This window comes from Gavialis gangeticus, unplaced genomic scaffold (assembly GCF_001723915.1).
Source record: "Gavialis gangeticus isolate Ggan-Ray unplaced genomic scaffold, GavGan_comp1, whole genome shotgun sequence".
In the NCBI taxonomy this organism is placed as follows: Eukaryota; Metazoa; Chordata; order Crocodylia; family Gavialidae; genus Gavialis; species Gavialis gangeticus.
The window spans coordinates 71,678,463-71,694,316 of record NW_017728993.1 but is presented as its reverse complement, the minus strand read 5'-3'; the positions used below and the strand labels follow the sequence as shown (position 1 = coordinate 71,694,316).

Genomic DNA, 15,854 nt, shown 5'->3' with positions numbered 1-15,854 from the left:
AGCGATCTCGTCCCCGCTCCCTTCTCCAGACACACTCATTGCTAATACCTGGGACTGTGCAATGTTCCCCTTAGACCACAATATGTCTGAGTTCAGAAAGCACACTGTCTGCTGAGGGAATCTTACCTGACCTCCACAGGTCTGGAGCACCTGCTGCAAAATCTGGACTTATTTAAGCAAACACTAAGGCTCCAGGTGAGTGATCCACAATACTTTTGCTCCTGTCGCAGGCATCAAATTGATGCCCATTCTAGTGCTGATGGAGCTGCCATTTGTGATGTCAGCTGGTGATGTCACAATATCAAGGACATCAGCAATCCAGCCAGATGCTTTCCACCACCTCAGGAGCTCTCATCCAGGAGAAGAGCTTGCTCCATGCACCACCCTTGAGAGGACAATGGAGAACTTCTCCCTGCTCACCATTTCTGGACCATGTCTACCCAGCTGCACTATGAAGAGCACTCCTGATCTACCATCCCTCAGGGGCACCTCCAGCCTGCCAGGTAACGACACAGCATGGTGTCCTGTGTCCATTGCCATGGAAGAGGAAGTCACGTGGAGGTTAACATGTTTAGTATGATTTAAGGCATCATCAGACCTGCAGGCCCCACCTGGGGGGGTTAGTACTACAGTCCATCACAGCGACAGGTTCTGCAGCTGCTCACGGGGAGAGTGCCACAAGGCCAGGACGAGCTTGCCTAGGGACAGCAAGTCCCAGCAGCTACCATAGGCTAGCATGACAGAGTTTAATGGATGGCTCAACACTTCTCCAGCACTCTCCCAAGCCTTCTAGGGAGGAAAAGCAGCCTAGAAATGCCCAGTGAGAACAGGGTAGAGTTGTATCCCCATAGCCCAAATGGGGAAACTGAAGCAAAGGGAGATCAGTATTTTCCTAAGAGTGTTGGTTTCCTGTGCTTTACTCCAGAGCCCTTGAGCCAGATTTTTCAAAGATACTGACCATCTCCAGCTTTCACTAAGGTCAATGGGAACAAGAAGCACCTAGCACTTCTGGAAATTGGGTCTCAGCTTTCCAAACTTGGATGCTCAAAACCATCTTTGAAAAGTTGAGGTCTAAGTGACTTGCCCAGTGTCTCACAGTGAGTCAGTAGCAGAGCCAAAGGGAGCAGCCAGCAAAATTTCCATTCCTTCCCCGTCTCTGTGTCCTCTTGGATCACAGCTCCTCCATGTCTGGAGGAGGCTGTTAGTCAGGAAACCAGTATCTTATTTCCACCACGGGCAAGTCACTGACATTTTGGGGCCTGACATCCTCCATCTATAAAACAGGGATTATGGAGAAGGCCCTGGAGGCTTTGCCCTGCAGGATTCTCACTCTGGGACAGAACTCTCTAGTGCAGTGTGGATGACCAGCATCTGTGGCCTGGGCCAGACACCCGCACAGAACCGCCCTCATCTGCACAAACACCCGAGCTGAGGCTTCCCGTACCTCAGGGGGCTCACCCCTTGATCCTTGGCCACAGGGCCCCAGAAAGGCCACCGCAGTCTCTCCCACTTAGCAGTCTTCTCACAGGGGACTCTCCCATAGCATCTGCCAGATCTAGGGCTGGACAAGGGGCACAGGGCAGCCTTCAAAGGCCTGTAACCTATTGTGCTAAGCAAAGTCAGCTTTATAGCATGTCCGGGGCCTGTACCTTAGCTGGAGTTAGCGAGAGGCTAAAGCCCTGCCTGTCCCACCATCACCTTTTCTCTGGGGATTCACACCAGGGATTCCACAAGCTTCTGCTGCCACTGAGGGGCTGGTCCAGGACACGTCTCACTGCTCCTATGCCAGCAGAGCACTGTCAGGCACAGGCTCAGCATCACCCAGCGAGGTCGTGTGTGTGCATAACCTCTCGCAGCCGTGTCCCTAGGCCTGCCTGTCCCGTCACTCAACCCCCCTGCATGTGCCTTGCAGAGACCTGTGGCAGGGGATGCCCATCCTTGGGGGTGAAGTTGGACTGAGGGAGCAGACACTGCCCAGACAGGGAAGCTGGCCATTTCCACATGTGACAGAGATGGCTTCAGGGTATGACAGCATCCACAGCCAGTGGGGGGCCTTTCATGGGGGAGGAGAAAAGTTAGGTCAAGGTGGAATGAGCGCTTTGTAAAACAGCCCAACTCCTCAGAGCAGGGCTGGGTCTTGGTGCCCTGAATGGCTATGTTGGCAGGAGAGGAAGAAGCCCATGAGTCCTTCTGCTCTGAGATTTCCTTCCCAGCAGGTAAGCATTGCTCCCAATGCTACTGGAGGCTGTGGCAGATTTTGTACAAAGGCTGGCTGTGGCCAAGGTCACAGGCCCTGAAGATTCATTTCAGCCCCTTCTTTTCTTGGTAGCTTGTGTCCTCACCAAAGTCCACAGCAATGAGTCACCAGGGCGTAACTGCATCATCTACCGGCCCTGGTTTTCCCCATACAGCTACTTAGTGGACATGGACAAAACAGGCCAGCTGGGAGCCTGCAGCTTTCCAGATGCACTGGCAGTCAGTGACTGGGACACTGACCAATCTGAGGACCTCCCAGAGAGCATCTCCTCCTCCTCATGCTCCCTGGAGAAGACTTATCTCCACAAGAGCAACAGGAAAACCAGTTCTGGCTGGGAAGCCCGAAACAGCATCACCTCCCGGGACATCCTCACAGCTTCAAAGTGGCAGCCGTTGCCTCACAATGGCTACAAATGTGTGGCATGCTGCCGTGTGTTCCCCACCCTGCATGCCCTCAAGACTCACATCAAGTGCAGCTTCAAGGAGGGCTTCAGCTGCAAGGTGTATTACCACAAGCTCAAAGCCCTGTGGGAGAAGGAGCGCAAGGCCCGACCTGATGATGGGCTACCCTTCAACACCACCAAAATGCCCAAGTGACCCAGACCAGCTTGGGTGCCCTGTCTCTACTGTTACCATTGTGGAGACAGCACAACGCACTTCATTCCCTATTACAGAACCAGAATAAATCAGATTATTAGGAGCAGCTGTTTTTAATCTGCTGATGACTTTTCCTGCTTGGGAGAAGGCAGCTTCCAAAGGTATGAACACCCCATCCAGACAAGACTCATGCCTATGGGTTGGTTGTCTGCAGCTCCTACATGGTCACAGAAGCCATGGCCATCATGCTGGGATCAGTCTCCTCCCACCCTTGCCAAGTCATAGTCTCTACTGTCCAACAGGGTCACCATAGTCAGCCCAGCAGAGTCCCCTCTCTGCTTCACTAATCAGAGCTGCACCCTTCCCCCAGGCTAGTAAGAGATTCCTATCACCAATCTTCAACATTTTAGAGATTTCAGAAAATATAAGAGTAAGTCAAAAGCTACCTTAGGTCTAAAAGGAGAATATTGAAAGCCACTGCCTGTGTGCGACTGCCATACAACTCAACAGAACCAGGCAGGTCACCTGGAGTGAGAGAGGGAGCAGAAATGAAAAGAGAGGACAATTCAGTTAAAAGGAAGTGCCAAGAGGCTACTCAAGCCCCATGGGCTCCTTCTGGAAAGTGGGAGAAGGCCAGCATGGTTCTGAGAGAGATGAGAAAGGCCAGGGCCCTGTGGGTGTTGGTGTAAAAATCCTGCCTTGCATTGTCCCTCTGTTCTCAGCTCCTGCCTAATCTCAAACCCACCTTGCTTTCAGAAGAGCCCAGGCACCTGGAAGGACCTTGGAGACAGAGTGGGAGTCCTGGTTGTAGGCATGTCTTCTGTTCCTCCCTCCTGCTATCTGCTCTTTCAGTAACTGGTTTGAACGGAGGTGGCTCTAACATACACAATGTCAACTCATGCTTTGCCTGGCTTTGCTCCTCCAGAGCTCAGAGAAGACAATCCCCAGCCTCTCTATGGTGCACCTGATCATTAGAGAAAGTGCTATCAAGAAAGGCCTGGCTTGTGGGATCAAATTTACTCAGCAAAATGTCTTCCTCTAATTGGAACAGGGAAACATAATGATGACTCTAGTGTTTGCCTGGGAGCTGTGCAGGACAAACCTTAGACTTGTCAAACTTGAAGCCATAATCATGCTTCACATGCCTCAATGAGACACAGTCAGGCAGGCAAATTGGCTGGAGGTATTACAATGGAACAAGTTGATTTTGTTGAATCTCCAGCAGGAAACCAGGCAAATTTCCAAGGATACCCTGGTTTCCTTGCCAGTACACCTGCTTCACAGGCTACTGCAGAGGCAGGACCCTGAAGGAACTGGGAGGCTCAGTTCAAGGTCAAGCTGTTGCTCTCAGGGCTTTCAGGTTCTCAACATATTGGGGAATCATTGCAATTTTGTTTAAAAAAAGAAAACAGAACCAGGATCACATTGGACTCCCTCATTTCATGGGAAACCTTAAAATGGGACGTTTTCATTTAGACAGGGAACAATTTTCTTCAAACATTTCAGGGTTTTCCCCCAGAACGAGAATTCTGGGTCTCCAACTGGCCTTAGCCAGAGGATGCCAGACACCTGTTTAATGTAACACAGATGTCCTAGCTCTGGTGCCGTGGTAACAAAGACTAATTACTGCAGACATGCAGGAGGAGATGGTAGCCAAGTGCCACATCTTGTGAAGTCAGCTCATTACTGCACTGGGCTTAAGTTCAGCAGCAACAACCAACCAAACGCAGCTCAATCCTGAGCCACTCTAGCCACAAAACAGATGACAATCTGGCATAGACTGAATTGCTATGCCGTCTGTGATACATGGATGCTGAGAGAATGGCACCAAATGGGGCTCAACCCTGTTCTGTGCCAGGGTGACAGCTGCCTTCTTGGCTGCTCCAGTAGGGACTGAAATGGAGGGACTCAAAGCTTCACTGGCCGCATTACAGCTTGGCTGGGGCTGTGACTGTAAATGGCAGGTAGGGTAGGATGTGTGGGCATACCTGCTAGCTGTGAAAGGCAGATTGCCATGCTAGCACAACTGCCAACACTGAGTCCCATATAGTGCACTCAAGGGCAGCTGGACTTGACAGTGCTGTGGTGGAGAGACGGTAGTTATTATAATGGGCCATGCACAGTCAGCCCTTGGGGCATTCTTAAAACTGAGAGGAGCAGTCCCTCTCCTTTCCCATCCATACAGGGTACTGACTAGTCATAGGTCTGAGTTCTCCATATTGCCAAGGACTGAAACAACTGTCTCCAAACTAGTCTTGCCGAGAGTCTTGTGAAAGGACTGCTTCAGTGGGAAGTTTGTCTGAGGGAGGACTGCAAGCTCTAGCTGGACAGCTCTCTACTGTAGTCTACAGCCCTGGCACAAACTCCCTGTGGGGCAGGAGCAGCTTCCCCCTGCAGCAAGGAACGGAGATCCTGCCAGTGTTTCATTAGTACTGTAACTGAATGTGTGCATTCCAGTAATCCACGGGGACCCCAAGGGAGATGGGGCAGGGAGGGAGCTCTCATTATGCCAGGCACTGCAGAGACCATGAGCAAACCTGGCCCTTTGTGTATCAGGTGCTGCACAGACCTTGACTGAGGGTGGCCCTCCCCTCTCTGGCATTGTCCAAGTGTTGTTGTACAGACCCTAAGCAGAATCAGGCCCCCCCAAAACTACCACTAAAAGACAGCTCCTGCCCAAACTTTTTCCCAGTCACACTGGCTGGAGTGGGGTAGAATGGCTGCAGGCTCTCATACAGCAGCACAGCAAGGGGCTGCATCTACAGTGGAACCTGTTCCCCGAAGTGGCTCCAGTGTGCCACACCATGCCATAAGGGACTGTTGGGAAGTGCCACAGGGACCCCTGTCCAACTGGATCCAACTTGGGCTGGTTTCATGGGACAGGTTTCACTGTATGGAACGCCCCATTTTCCAGGAAGCTGGCTCCCATGCAGGCTAAAAATAGCTGGGTTGCTCTAGGCCTTAGAGTTTGGAAGGTGGAGGAAGTGACTGAGAGAGAGGGAACGAGGGAGAGAGAGAGACAGAGAAAGAAAGGAAGAGACAACAGAAAGCCTTGAGAAATAGAAAGATTTATTTAGCAAAAGCCAACCAGCTAATGACAACACCCAGGGGTTAAGTGCACTTACATCAACAGGTCTGTTTCCCAGATAGATTGAATCAACAGTTAGCAACATACAAGTTGTAGGAAAAGAAAGGACAAAAAATAGAGCTTTAACCCCCTCCTCCCACCACCTCACCAAGGTCCATAACAGAAGTGTGGGGCTAGAGAGGAGTTTTATAGGCAACGTCAAGTTACTGGGAGTATGAGTTACACATATACAGTTCCTGCTCCTGTGGGACAGCAGGATGCTGGAGGGGGGGGGCCTGGTCCCAGCAGCACCGAAAGCAAGTGAGATGCCTGGCTCCAACCGCAGGACACCGCACCCCTCTGCCAGGCACTGCTGACCAGAAATCCCAAGGCAGCCACCCCAAAATGAGGCCGGCCCCAGCATCACCGTTTCCAAACCCTGGCCCTTGCCTAAGCAGGAGCTAAGCTGAGTGCTGAGAAAGAAGCTGGGAGCAGACAGCTGCTACAGAGACCCAGCTATTGGTCTCCCCCAAGGCAGCTGGCTCCAGCTCAGAGAAGTGGTTAGAGAGGCTCCCTGACTCACTGACATGTACATTTTCCTAGCACTATCCCAAGGTCACTGCAGCTCCAGCTCCCTTCCCTGCCGTTGATGGTTTTCCCTTCTGCTGCCTGTGCTGATGCAAAGCGAGTGTGAGCTGGGGAGCAGAAACGGGATGGCAGAAAAGGAGAGGGGGAAATGGGGTTGCACCTGCCCCAAAAAGCAGGGTAGACTAGACTATGGATTAAACTATGACTTCCTTCTGGTGCTTTTCAGTGCCCTCACCCTCCATTTGACACCCCTGTCAAAGCCCAGAGCTCCAAACCCTTATTAAAATCTCCCTACAAACCCATCCCCTGGCCCCCTCATGTCTCATCGCTCCTTTCATCTCCCTTGCTTCTCTCTTTCACTCCCTCCTTTCCCTTTTCATATGCATGCCCTTCTCCTGGCCTTGCATCCTCTCTCCTGTTGTTTTAACTGTGCCCAGGACTGATGACAGGCTATTAGGATCCACTCTGCACTGCTGCTTGACTAAGTCCTCTTCTCTTGTTGATGGCACTGTGATTGGCAGGCCCACAGGCCCATTGGCAGACCATGATTGTCTTAATAGGAACAGGCCCACATGCAGCCCTGATCATGGTAACCCCACCATCTTGTCCATGAGGCCAGTCACGCAGAGGAGCTCTGAGCCACTTCAAGTTCCAGATAAACAAAAGTGCATCCCAAATCCCTCCCAACCTACTCTCTCTGACCAGAGTGCCCCACACAAAGTGTGGGCAGACAGCACTCTCTCCCAACCCACTCCCTGCCTGGCTGAATGAAACCTGTGCCCAGATGGAACGGGAGTGTGATGGAAGTGATACTGGTGAGCAGAGGAATACCAAACACTAAGAAATTCCCATCACCTTGCCTTCTGTCCAAGGAGCCTGCCCTAGGTTGTTAAAACCTATCCCAGCTGGAGAGATTTGAGCACCCAGACACCCCTCCGTGCCCTGACCCCACAAAACATGCCTCAGCCAAACTTCCACAGCCCGCCCCTTCAGTCACCCAGGACAACATCCTGCGCTTGCTCACTGCCCTGATCCCTCAGAGCATGGCTTCACAGCCAGTTCCTCATCCACATCCCCTGTGCTAGACAAAGCTGCATGCAGCACATCACTGACCTGTCCTGGCTCCTGGGCTCTTCAAGAGCTGCCAATGCCAGGGAGACCCTGGGGAAGGCAAGAGATGGAGCTTTCTCAACAGGAGATAAAATCCGTCATGGCAGGAGGTGAGCCTGAGGCTCCATCACTCTGCTCTTACCCCTACCCTTTTGGGGAGAATCCTGCCACAGCCAGCAATGAAGAAGAGCAGGCAGAAAGGCAAAGGCAAGAAGGCAGAGAGGCCAGAGAAGCAAGTGAGGAGGGAGTAAAAAATAGGATAAATAAATGAACAAACGTCCCATGTTGTCAAGTGCCTCTGGGGGAGCAGAGAGGAAAGACAGGTCCTGGCTGACTAACACATTGGCCATTGTCTCTTGGGAGACACCAAATACTGCAGTGATGGGCAACAGCTAAAGATCTCAGGAAAGGCAGGGGGAGTTCCTAGTCCCATAGGGGTGATCAGGGCTATGGGCTCTTGTAGAACAAGCATCCCACAACATACTTGTTGAGGTGAGGACAGGTTGTTAGCCAGCAAAGCCTGAAACCTGACTGGCAGAGCTGGTAGCACAAAGTACTGGCTCTGAAGTGGGAAGCAGGAGAGGAGGTAGGACATATGGGGTGGGGTGGAGGGGGTTGGAATAAGGAATCTCTTCTCTCCTCCCACGTACCCTGAGGAGTCTGTAAACAGGGTCTGTTTGCTGTTAATAACCAGGCCACCTGTCTCCCTCCCCAGATCCTGTCTCTTTAATGGCATCATCCCTGGAGCCCTGGCTGGCTTCTCTTTCATTAGTGTAACTCCAGAGCTGAGCCTTACAGTATGTGACACACAGCAATTAAGCAGTTCCTGGCACTGGTTCACATGGCAGCGTTCAACCTGCAGGAGCACAGTTGGAATGGCGTAGCTATCAGGACGTCATTTGGAAGCTGGTATCCAGGACACCCACCAGCACCTCTCTCCCACCATGCACCCCAGTGGGCTTCTAATCAGCTCCCCCTTCAAAGAGTCATTAAAAATCAACATTGCATGTCCAAGCTGGGCAAACAAGTGCCAAGCAGTCAATATAACCAGGGAACTGTGCCACAAAACAGCCCTCCCTCCTTGGAAACAGGTTATATGAAGAGTAAACATACTACAGTCTGAAGGTTCAGTGACCAAAAGGGGTCCCCCAGCTGTGCTCACAGGAGCAGGGCATGAATTTTTTTGTTAGCCCCAGGTATTTGCCTTGGCTGGAAAAGTAGGTGTAGAAAAGCTGCGTTTGTGAGAGTGTCCTTTTGCACCCCCCCAAATCTACACTATTTGTGAGTGCAACCAGCTCTGCACACAGTGGAGTGGCTGGCTGACAACCTGAAAGTCGTAGCCCCCCTGTAGTCCAATGATTATGGTAAAATCTCAGCTCTCATCTATCTACTAAAAAAAGCAGGTTTCTAGCCCTGAGGGCTGCAGAAAACAGCATGAGAATGTGACTTGAGGGCACCCCCGAGGCTCAGAAACTAGACGGCAAAGGAAGAGAGCCTTGTGTTTATTAATTGAAAGCCAATCTTTTGATTTCTGGGCCTGTCACCCAAGTGCCTGGGGCTATCCATGCTGTCAAAAGCAGCATGACTTAGTGCCTTTGCTTTCCAGCCTGGTGCTCCAAGACGTCCCCTTTCCTCTCTCAGTCAAAGTCTCCGTTCTCTCTTCCCATTGCTCCCCCTACTCCCTAAGTCTTTGCATGAGAACTGTCCAGGGTTAGCAGTCCTCTCCATCCTACTTCAGCTTCCCCTCCACTGCCTCAGCACTTAAACTCTTCATCTCTCCAAAACTGCACCCACTCCCACCTGCTCCCCTGATGCTACTCCTGCTTTCTTCACTATCTGCCCATAGCCACTGCTCCTTTCCTCTCTCCCTCCACTTACCCTGGCAACCCACCTATTCCTGCCTTCAGGGTAGATGGTGCCGTCCCAGCAAGGTCCCTCCAGCAATACATTCTAACACTCGCAGTGCAGTCACCCTTGGCTGCTGGCTTGTACCTCTGTAGGAAAGGCCTCTAGCAAATCATCAACAAGCATTTCTCTTAACGAAACCTTTTCCTGGGGACTCATGTCTGCCAGTTGACAGGCCGCATTAATACAATGAGAGAGGGTAAGAAACCACATACTTGCCAGACCTAAGTTAGGGCATCTGAAGCCTGAACACTTGTTGTCTTTCTCTTCCAATTATACAACATGATTCAATAAGAGACATTACCTCACCTCACATATCTCAGTTCTCTCTTATCCTTGGACCATCATATCAAAAACAATATCCTGCACCTAGCAAGGAATACCCAGAGAAGCAGTCTCCTAAAGCAGAAACCCAGCCAGGTCACACATCCTTTGGAATATTTTAGACTGTAAACAAACAGGAACAAATAACATGCGTCTGCTCTAGAGCCAAGATCTCCAGTCTGTAAGAGGATTGGAGTGACTTTTACGATTTATAAAGCCATAGGGGAAGAGTTTGGCTCCCTTCACATTTGGAACTTCCTCACTCCTTCACTGTATTTGTGACTTTTTTTGCATTTGATTTGCATGTTTTATGCAAAGGAAAAGAAAGAAAAATAAGGATGAGATCTTTGCACGGCTCTGTTGCACTGTGTTCAGTGATCTGGGAGGGTAGAGGGTGGTCAAAACACAAAATGGCTGAGGTTAGTCAAACCCAAAGAGGGCAGTGAGGGAGGGCAGAAACCTGACCAGGCTATGGGGGGCCAGAGGGGTATGGGCAAAGGGGGCAGAGGTGGCATTCAGTTTTGACCAACAGAGCTTGAGGCAGGCTGAAAAGAATGATCTGAGTTGCTTTGTGTGCATGGGTAGGGTTTAGATGAACTGGGACTGTTCAGGGAAAAACACCTGTAGAGAGTCAAATAGATCAGTTGTTCACTGATGCTGCCTTCAGAACAGCAAGCCATACAGCAAGCTGCGTAAAGACTGGAATGGAGGACAATACAGAAGACAGGACTGCTGAAGAAGGAGGGATAACCTGGGGATTAAGGTGAAAGCCTGGAAATTTTCCTCTGCTCTGCCACAGATGTACCATGTGCCCAAATCACTTGGTCTCTCTGTGCCTCAGGTCCTCCTCTGTACAAAAGGGGCAAGAGCTTTGCCCCACCTCACCTTGTGCATTAAACACTGTGACCTGGTCACATACCACAGCCCAGAGAAGTACTTACACTGATATACACCATCACAGACATCAATGGTGTTCCCGACCGCAGAGGTCAGCTGAGGTTACCCCCTCTCATGAAACAACAGAAACAGGAAGGGGCCCAAAGGCCATGCAAAGCTCCCTTATGCTGACAGAAGGAAAAGATTAAAAGTTGTGATTTCCCCCCACAATATTTCCTGGGCTTCTCTGTGACCCTTCACTCACCCCACCCCAACACTATTTAGCAGTCAGAGGAGAAGAGCCCAGGGGCCCCTGGTTGCAGGTAGCACAAAGACTGACTGGTGCAAAGAAGGAAGGTCTCCATGCAAAAATCAAAGGGAAGCTCAATGAAAAAAGAAGGCAACTGAGAAGCAGAATCCCTGTGTGTTAATGCAATGCACAGGTAACCTGTGGAACTCTGTGCCAGAGGATTCCAGGGAGGCCAAAAGCTAAGCAGGATTCAGAAAGGGACTAAAGATTAATGTGGATAAAGAAAATATCCTCAGTGATAAAACTGCATCAAGGATACAACACCTAAGCTTGACCTGACCCCTGAAAGGTAAAACTGCTTCCCAAGCCTTCACTGTTAACGTCCGTGATACTATGGCTAGTGGCTCGGACGACCAGATTTTGGGGGACTAAAGCTAGGCTCCTAAATCTGCCCAGAGCCCCGGCAAATTGGGAGTCATATGGTGGCTACTGAGGCTTTTGGTTGGGCCACGGTTCATAATAGTTCCTGGGCAATGGGAGGCCCTGACTAGCCACGTGGCCTAGGGCCCATCCACATATAACTCTCTCCATAGGAAGCTTCTTCACTAGGCATGGGCCTCCTTCCCATGATGGCCCATTCCAGTACATGTAGCAGCCCCGCAGCACTCTCCCCAGGCCTCTCCCTACAAAGCCACAGCCCCCCCTCAGTGACACAGCTGCACCCAGGCCCATGTGCTCCCCTTGAGTTCCAATCAAAGGTTCACAAAGCCAGGGAAGCCTCAGCCTCAGGCAGACTGGCAATAACACAAGCAGCTGGCTGTTAGCTCTCTGACCCCAGCTCACACTCTCCTCCTGGAACTGGCACCACCCAGGGCACAAGCATCCAAAGACTAGTGTGTAAAACTTGTGCCCCTGGGAGTGGGTGTGGGCACTGCTCATACCCTGACCCCCACTGGCAGGAGCACAGGACACTAGCTGCTTCATATCCCCCCTCAGTGTGCCCAGGCCAGGCCAAGGCAGTTATTACCCTTCACCATCCATCCTGAGGTAGTGCCCAGGCAGCTCTAGGTTTCCTAGTCACTCCCTATGGAGCCTGGGAGACAGCAGAAGCTTCTCCAGCCTGGCGAAATGCTTGGCAGAGTGGCGATGGGACTGCCCATCTGGGAGGTGGTGTGTCTGCATTTGTGCCCAGCTCCTGTCACAGTGGGCTGCCCTGCCCTAAGAGAGGAGGACCCAGCAACACGCCATCAGATCTTGCTCCTGGGACAGGCACTGGACTCCCAGCACCTAGACCCTCCGGGAGGGCAGGAGTTGTAGGGCATAGAGAAACATTTCACAAAAAGGCCTAAAGCACTGAATTTAGCTCTGCTGTCCAGCAGCTGCTTTTCTGTCATCCCAGGCACCACCCCCAACCCTGCTCCCACCTCCTTGGGGCTCTCCCACCCCTTCCTCAGTAAGGAGACAAGGGGCCAGTGCTCCCCTGCACTGTCATGGGCGCTGGTTCCTCTACAATTCCCCAGCCAGGCCCTACACTGCAATCTCATCCTCCAGGCTGTCACCCAGGTCCTGCTTGGGCTGGACGTTGAGCAGGTGTGGTGGCTCCTCCTGGGACCACGAGTCATGCTCCTCACTCTCATCCGTGTTGGACTCGTACTCCGAGGCAATGCCCGACTCGCGGAACTTGATGAGCTCCAGGCTGCCCAGGACCTGTTCCTGTGGGGCAGGCATGGAGTTGGGCAGGAAGCGATAGCACTCCAGTTTCACCAAGCAGTCACTCCTACCTATGGGGCTGCCCAGGGTGCTGGGAAAGTCAGAGCCATGGCCCAGCTGCGGCAGATGAATGTCTTCAGGCTTCGGGGTGCTGGGGTCACAGAGCACAGGCAGAACATTGGAGCGGAAGGTAATCTCCAGCAGGCTGTCTTGGGAGCCCACTGCAAGAGAAAAGCAGGCTGAGAGAGCAGTGGGATCAGCCCAGGGCATGGCCAACTGCCCCAACATGGCATGTCTGCCAGCCCAGCTGACAAACCATAGCCCTTCATCCACCCACCACAGCTTCCTACTCATCTCTCTACCGTGTCAGGTGTCTCAGGGAGTCGGGGTGAGGGACTGGTCTCCCACCTTACATGCATGCACCCACTGTATCCACAAACAGTTTGTGCATCGCACCCTTCTACACAAACTTACTGAGCATCTGCAGTCCTATGCACCTGCACCCTGACACACCCACCCTATAAGCTGCATCCTGAGCACCCACTCTACACACAAACACGCCATGCACTGCACTCCTATGCACATTTTACACATGCACTCCTGCACCTCAGGCCCCTGCAGTCTATGCACTTACCCCTTATGCACTTGCGCTCTGCAACTATCCACAAACCCCCTCCTATACACCCACCTATACATAACACTCTACAAACACTCTTTGCACATCTGCACTCCTACACTATATGCAAGCACCCATGCTACATAGACATAAACTATCCCCACCAAATATATCACACTCAGAATGCTTCTCTACACACACTAATCATTGTGGTGATACTCTCCCATTCACATCAGACTGGTCTGATCATTAAGGGCTTGAACATGCCTCATCAAATCCAGCCAGAGACTTATAACTGACCTTCCTGGGGGCTGGCTGATCTCAGATAAGATATGTATGTTGTGTGCTGATGGCCAACAGTAGGGATGCAGAGCACTGGAGATGCTCAGACAGGGCTTTGCAATGAACCCTCCTGCTGATGTTTATGGGGTGGATCTTGGCCCTTGTAATGGGAGGGATGGGGAACCCTAAAACAGGAACTCAGCAGTAGGACAGGGGTCAGGGACAGGGATCTTGGGATCCTCCAGGACACAGCAGGTGCTGCACCTTGGTGATGCCTCACAGGCACCAACAGCAGATCTCTATATGCTGTGCACTGGGATTACTTTTGCTGGTGGCTGGGAGGGAGGAAGGGAAGGAGCTCTTACTGGTGTTGCTTCCTGACAACTTCAGCTCCAGCTCCTGCACCTGCTTGACCAGCAGTGAGATGTGCTGCAGCAAATCCTTGTTCTGCAGTAGGAGCTGGTGCACTCGAGCCTGGGCTTCTAGCCGTGCTGCTGCCTCCGCGGCCAGCTGGTCCTTCAGCAAATGAACCTGTGGACAGACAGGGAGAGGCAGTGGGCACTATGCCAGGGAGTGCTGCCTGTTGTCCAGACAGCCAGGGATGCAACCTGCCCACAGCAGAGAACTGGGAGCTTGGAACCCCCAATGGGTGCTAAAGAGTTGTATGTTTGCACCCCGCTAAGCCTACAGAAACTCCACATCTGCAAGGCCCTCCAGCTCAGTGCCCTCTGAGGAGCTCAGACTTCCCAGTTCTTTGTCTGGGTCCTTGCCATTAGGAGCTGGGAGCATCAGAGTCAACTTGCAATTTTCCGAACTAGAGGGTTGGGCAAGGCAACCTGGCACCTGAGTGACACAGGCAGTCTGTCCCATAGGGCTCCGAAGCCTCAGAGAACACCCAAGGTCAAACAATTCTCCAAGCCATTTCTTCCTTCTAGGGCTCATCAGGAATGACAGAGTTTGCAGGGGGGTGAACTGTAGGGGAAGAGCTTACTGACCTCAGTGTAGCTACCAGCATCTATTTCACAAAACCCACTTCCCCTACTGGGAACAGCTGCCTCATCTTGGCTGTCCCAAAAAAGAAGCAGAAGCTTTTCCAAAGCACCTGTTCTGGATGTGAGCAAAGACAGCAGCCCAGCACCCAGTTCACTCAGCTTCCCAGGCAGAGAGTGAGGCCAGTGAACCGCTGTCTCCTTCCCCCAGGACAGGCTCAGAACAAGGACACAGCATCACATGGACACCATGGGAGTGGAAAAAATTGATGAATCCCCTTGTCACAAGCTGATTGCCTATTTGAGGCTCAGAGTGCTACATTCCCCAGGGCCAGTGTAGCCAGCCACATGCACAAGGGAGCCAGGCAAGTTAGGATTTAACAAAAACCAACACGCCAAGAGTGCCAAGAACAGTGGGGTCCAACATTTGCCTGGTATGCCACAAATAACCCTCCTTGAGTGCCTCTCTGATCCCCTTTCCCCTACCCAATCTGCTGCTCTGCCTTCTGCTTCCTTCCCTGTTCTCCCTGCTCAATCTGCCACTTTGTTTTCTGCTTCTTGCCCTTTCTGCCACTGTACTTTCTGCTCCCTCCCCAATATGCTGTGTACCACACACAAACTGCCTATGGTGCAGGTTGGCTACCCTTGGCCTAGAAAGTTGATCTTATAGGTGCTGGTGGAAGGGCAAGTCCCCTCACTGCACAGCTTCTGGGTTGTTCTGCTTATACTAACAATGCTGTGAGCTGCTGCCCCTAGGGCAGGCAAGGGTCCAAAGACAGCTTTGCTTCTCCTGCCCAGCCCACAACCTCCTATGGTTCTGGCACAGAACTCTTCTTTGGAGCACATGGCATGAATCTCCACTGGCACTACTTTGCTACCTGGAGCAGCTTCAGGGCAGGCAGGTATCCGTTACTCTACTTCGCAGTGCCTGGGCACCCTCACCTGATGGACTGTCATGATCATTATACTCTTGGCAGGCCAGAGCAAGGATTTTTCATAGTAGAAGGGGAGTGAAGCCAGCACTCCCAGTTTACCTGACACAATGATGCCAGAAGCTAGGATGTCCGTGTGGCAGGTGCAGAGATCCCACCTCAGGAACACAGCTGGGTATTCGTATCCCTCCGCTGTTTCCACCACGTGAGGTGGGCCAGTAGGGGGTGCTCCTGCGTTGAGCTACCCACCTCCCTGCGCCCGACCACCTTCCAGGCTCTGAATGCCTCCCTAGGGGCGCCTTATGTCCGGCCGACCCCTCTCTCGGAGCACACTCGCTAGTCTGGGGGTAAC

General features: G+C 52.0%; 2 protein-coding genes across 4 annotated transcripts in view; one reads left to right on the top strand and one right to left on the bottom strand.

The window, feature by feature from the left end:
• NOS1AP (nitric oxide synthase 1 adaptor protein) overlaps positions 1 to 15,854 on the bottom strand; it is a 210,453-nt gene that overhangs the window by 15,994 nt on the left and 178,605 nt on the right. For all 3 annotated transcript variants that reach the window (XM_019501996.1, XM_019501997.1, XM_019501998.1), the window contains exons 9-10: positions 13,947 to 14,112; positions 12,755 to 12,904 (exon numbers count right to left, since the gene is read on the bottom strand). In XM_019501996.1, coding sequence (XP_019357541.1) covers positions 12,755 to 12,904; positions 13,947 to 14,112 — 316 coding nt within the window. The remainder of the gene's footprint in view (positions 1 to 12,754; positions 12,905 to 13,946; positions 14,113 to 15,854) is intronic.
• SPATA46 (spermatogenesis associated 46) lies at positions 13 to 5,889 on the top strand. Its single transcript, XM_019502000.1, has 2 exons — positions 13 to 503; positions 2,330 to 5,889. Exons 1-2 carry the CDS (start codon positions 242 to 244, stop codon positions 2,851 to 2,853), a joined length of 786 nt encoding a protein of 261 aa, XP_019357545.1. The 5' UTR covers positions 13 to 241; the 3' UTR covers positions 2,854 to 5,889.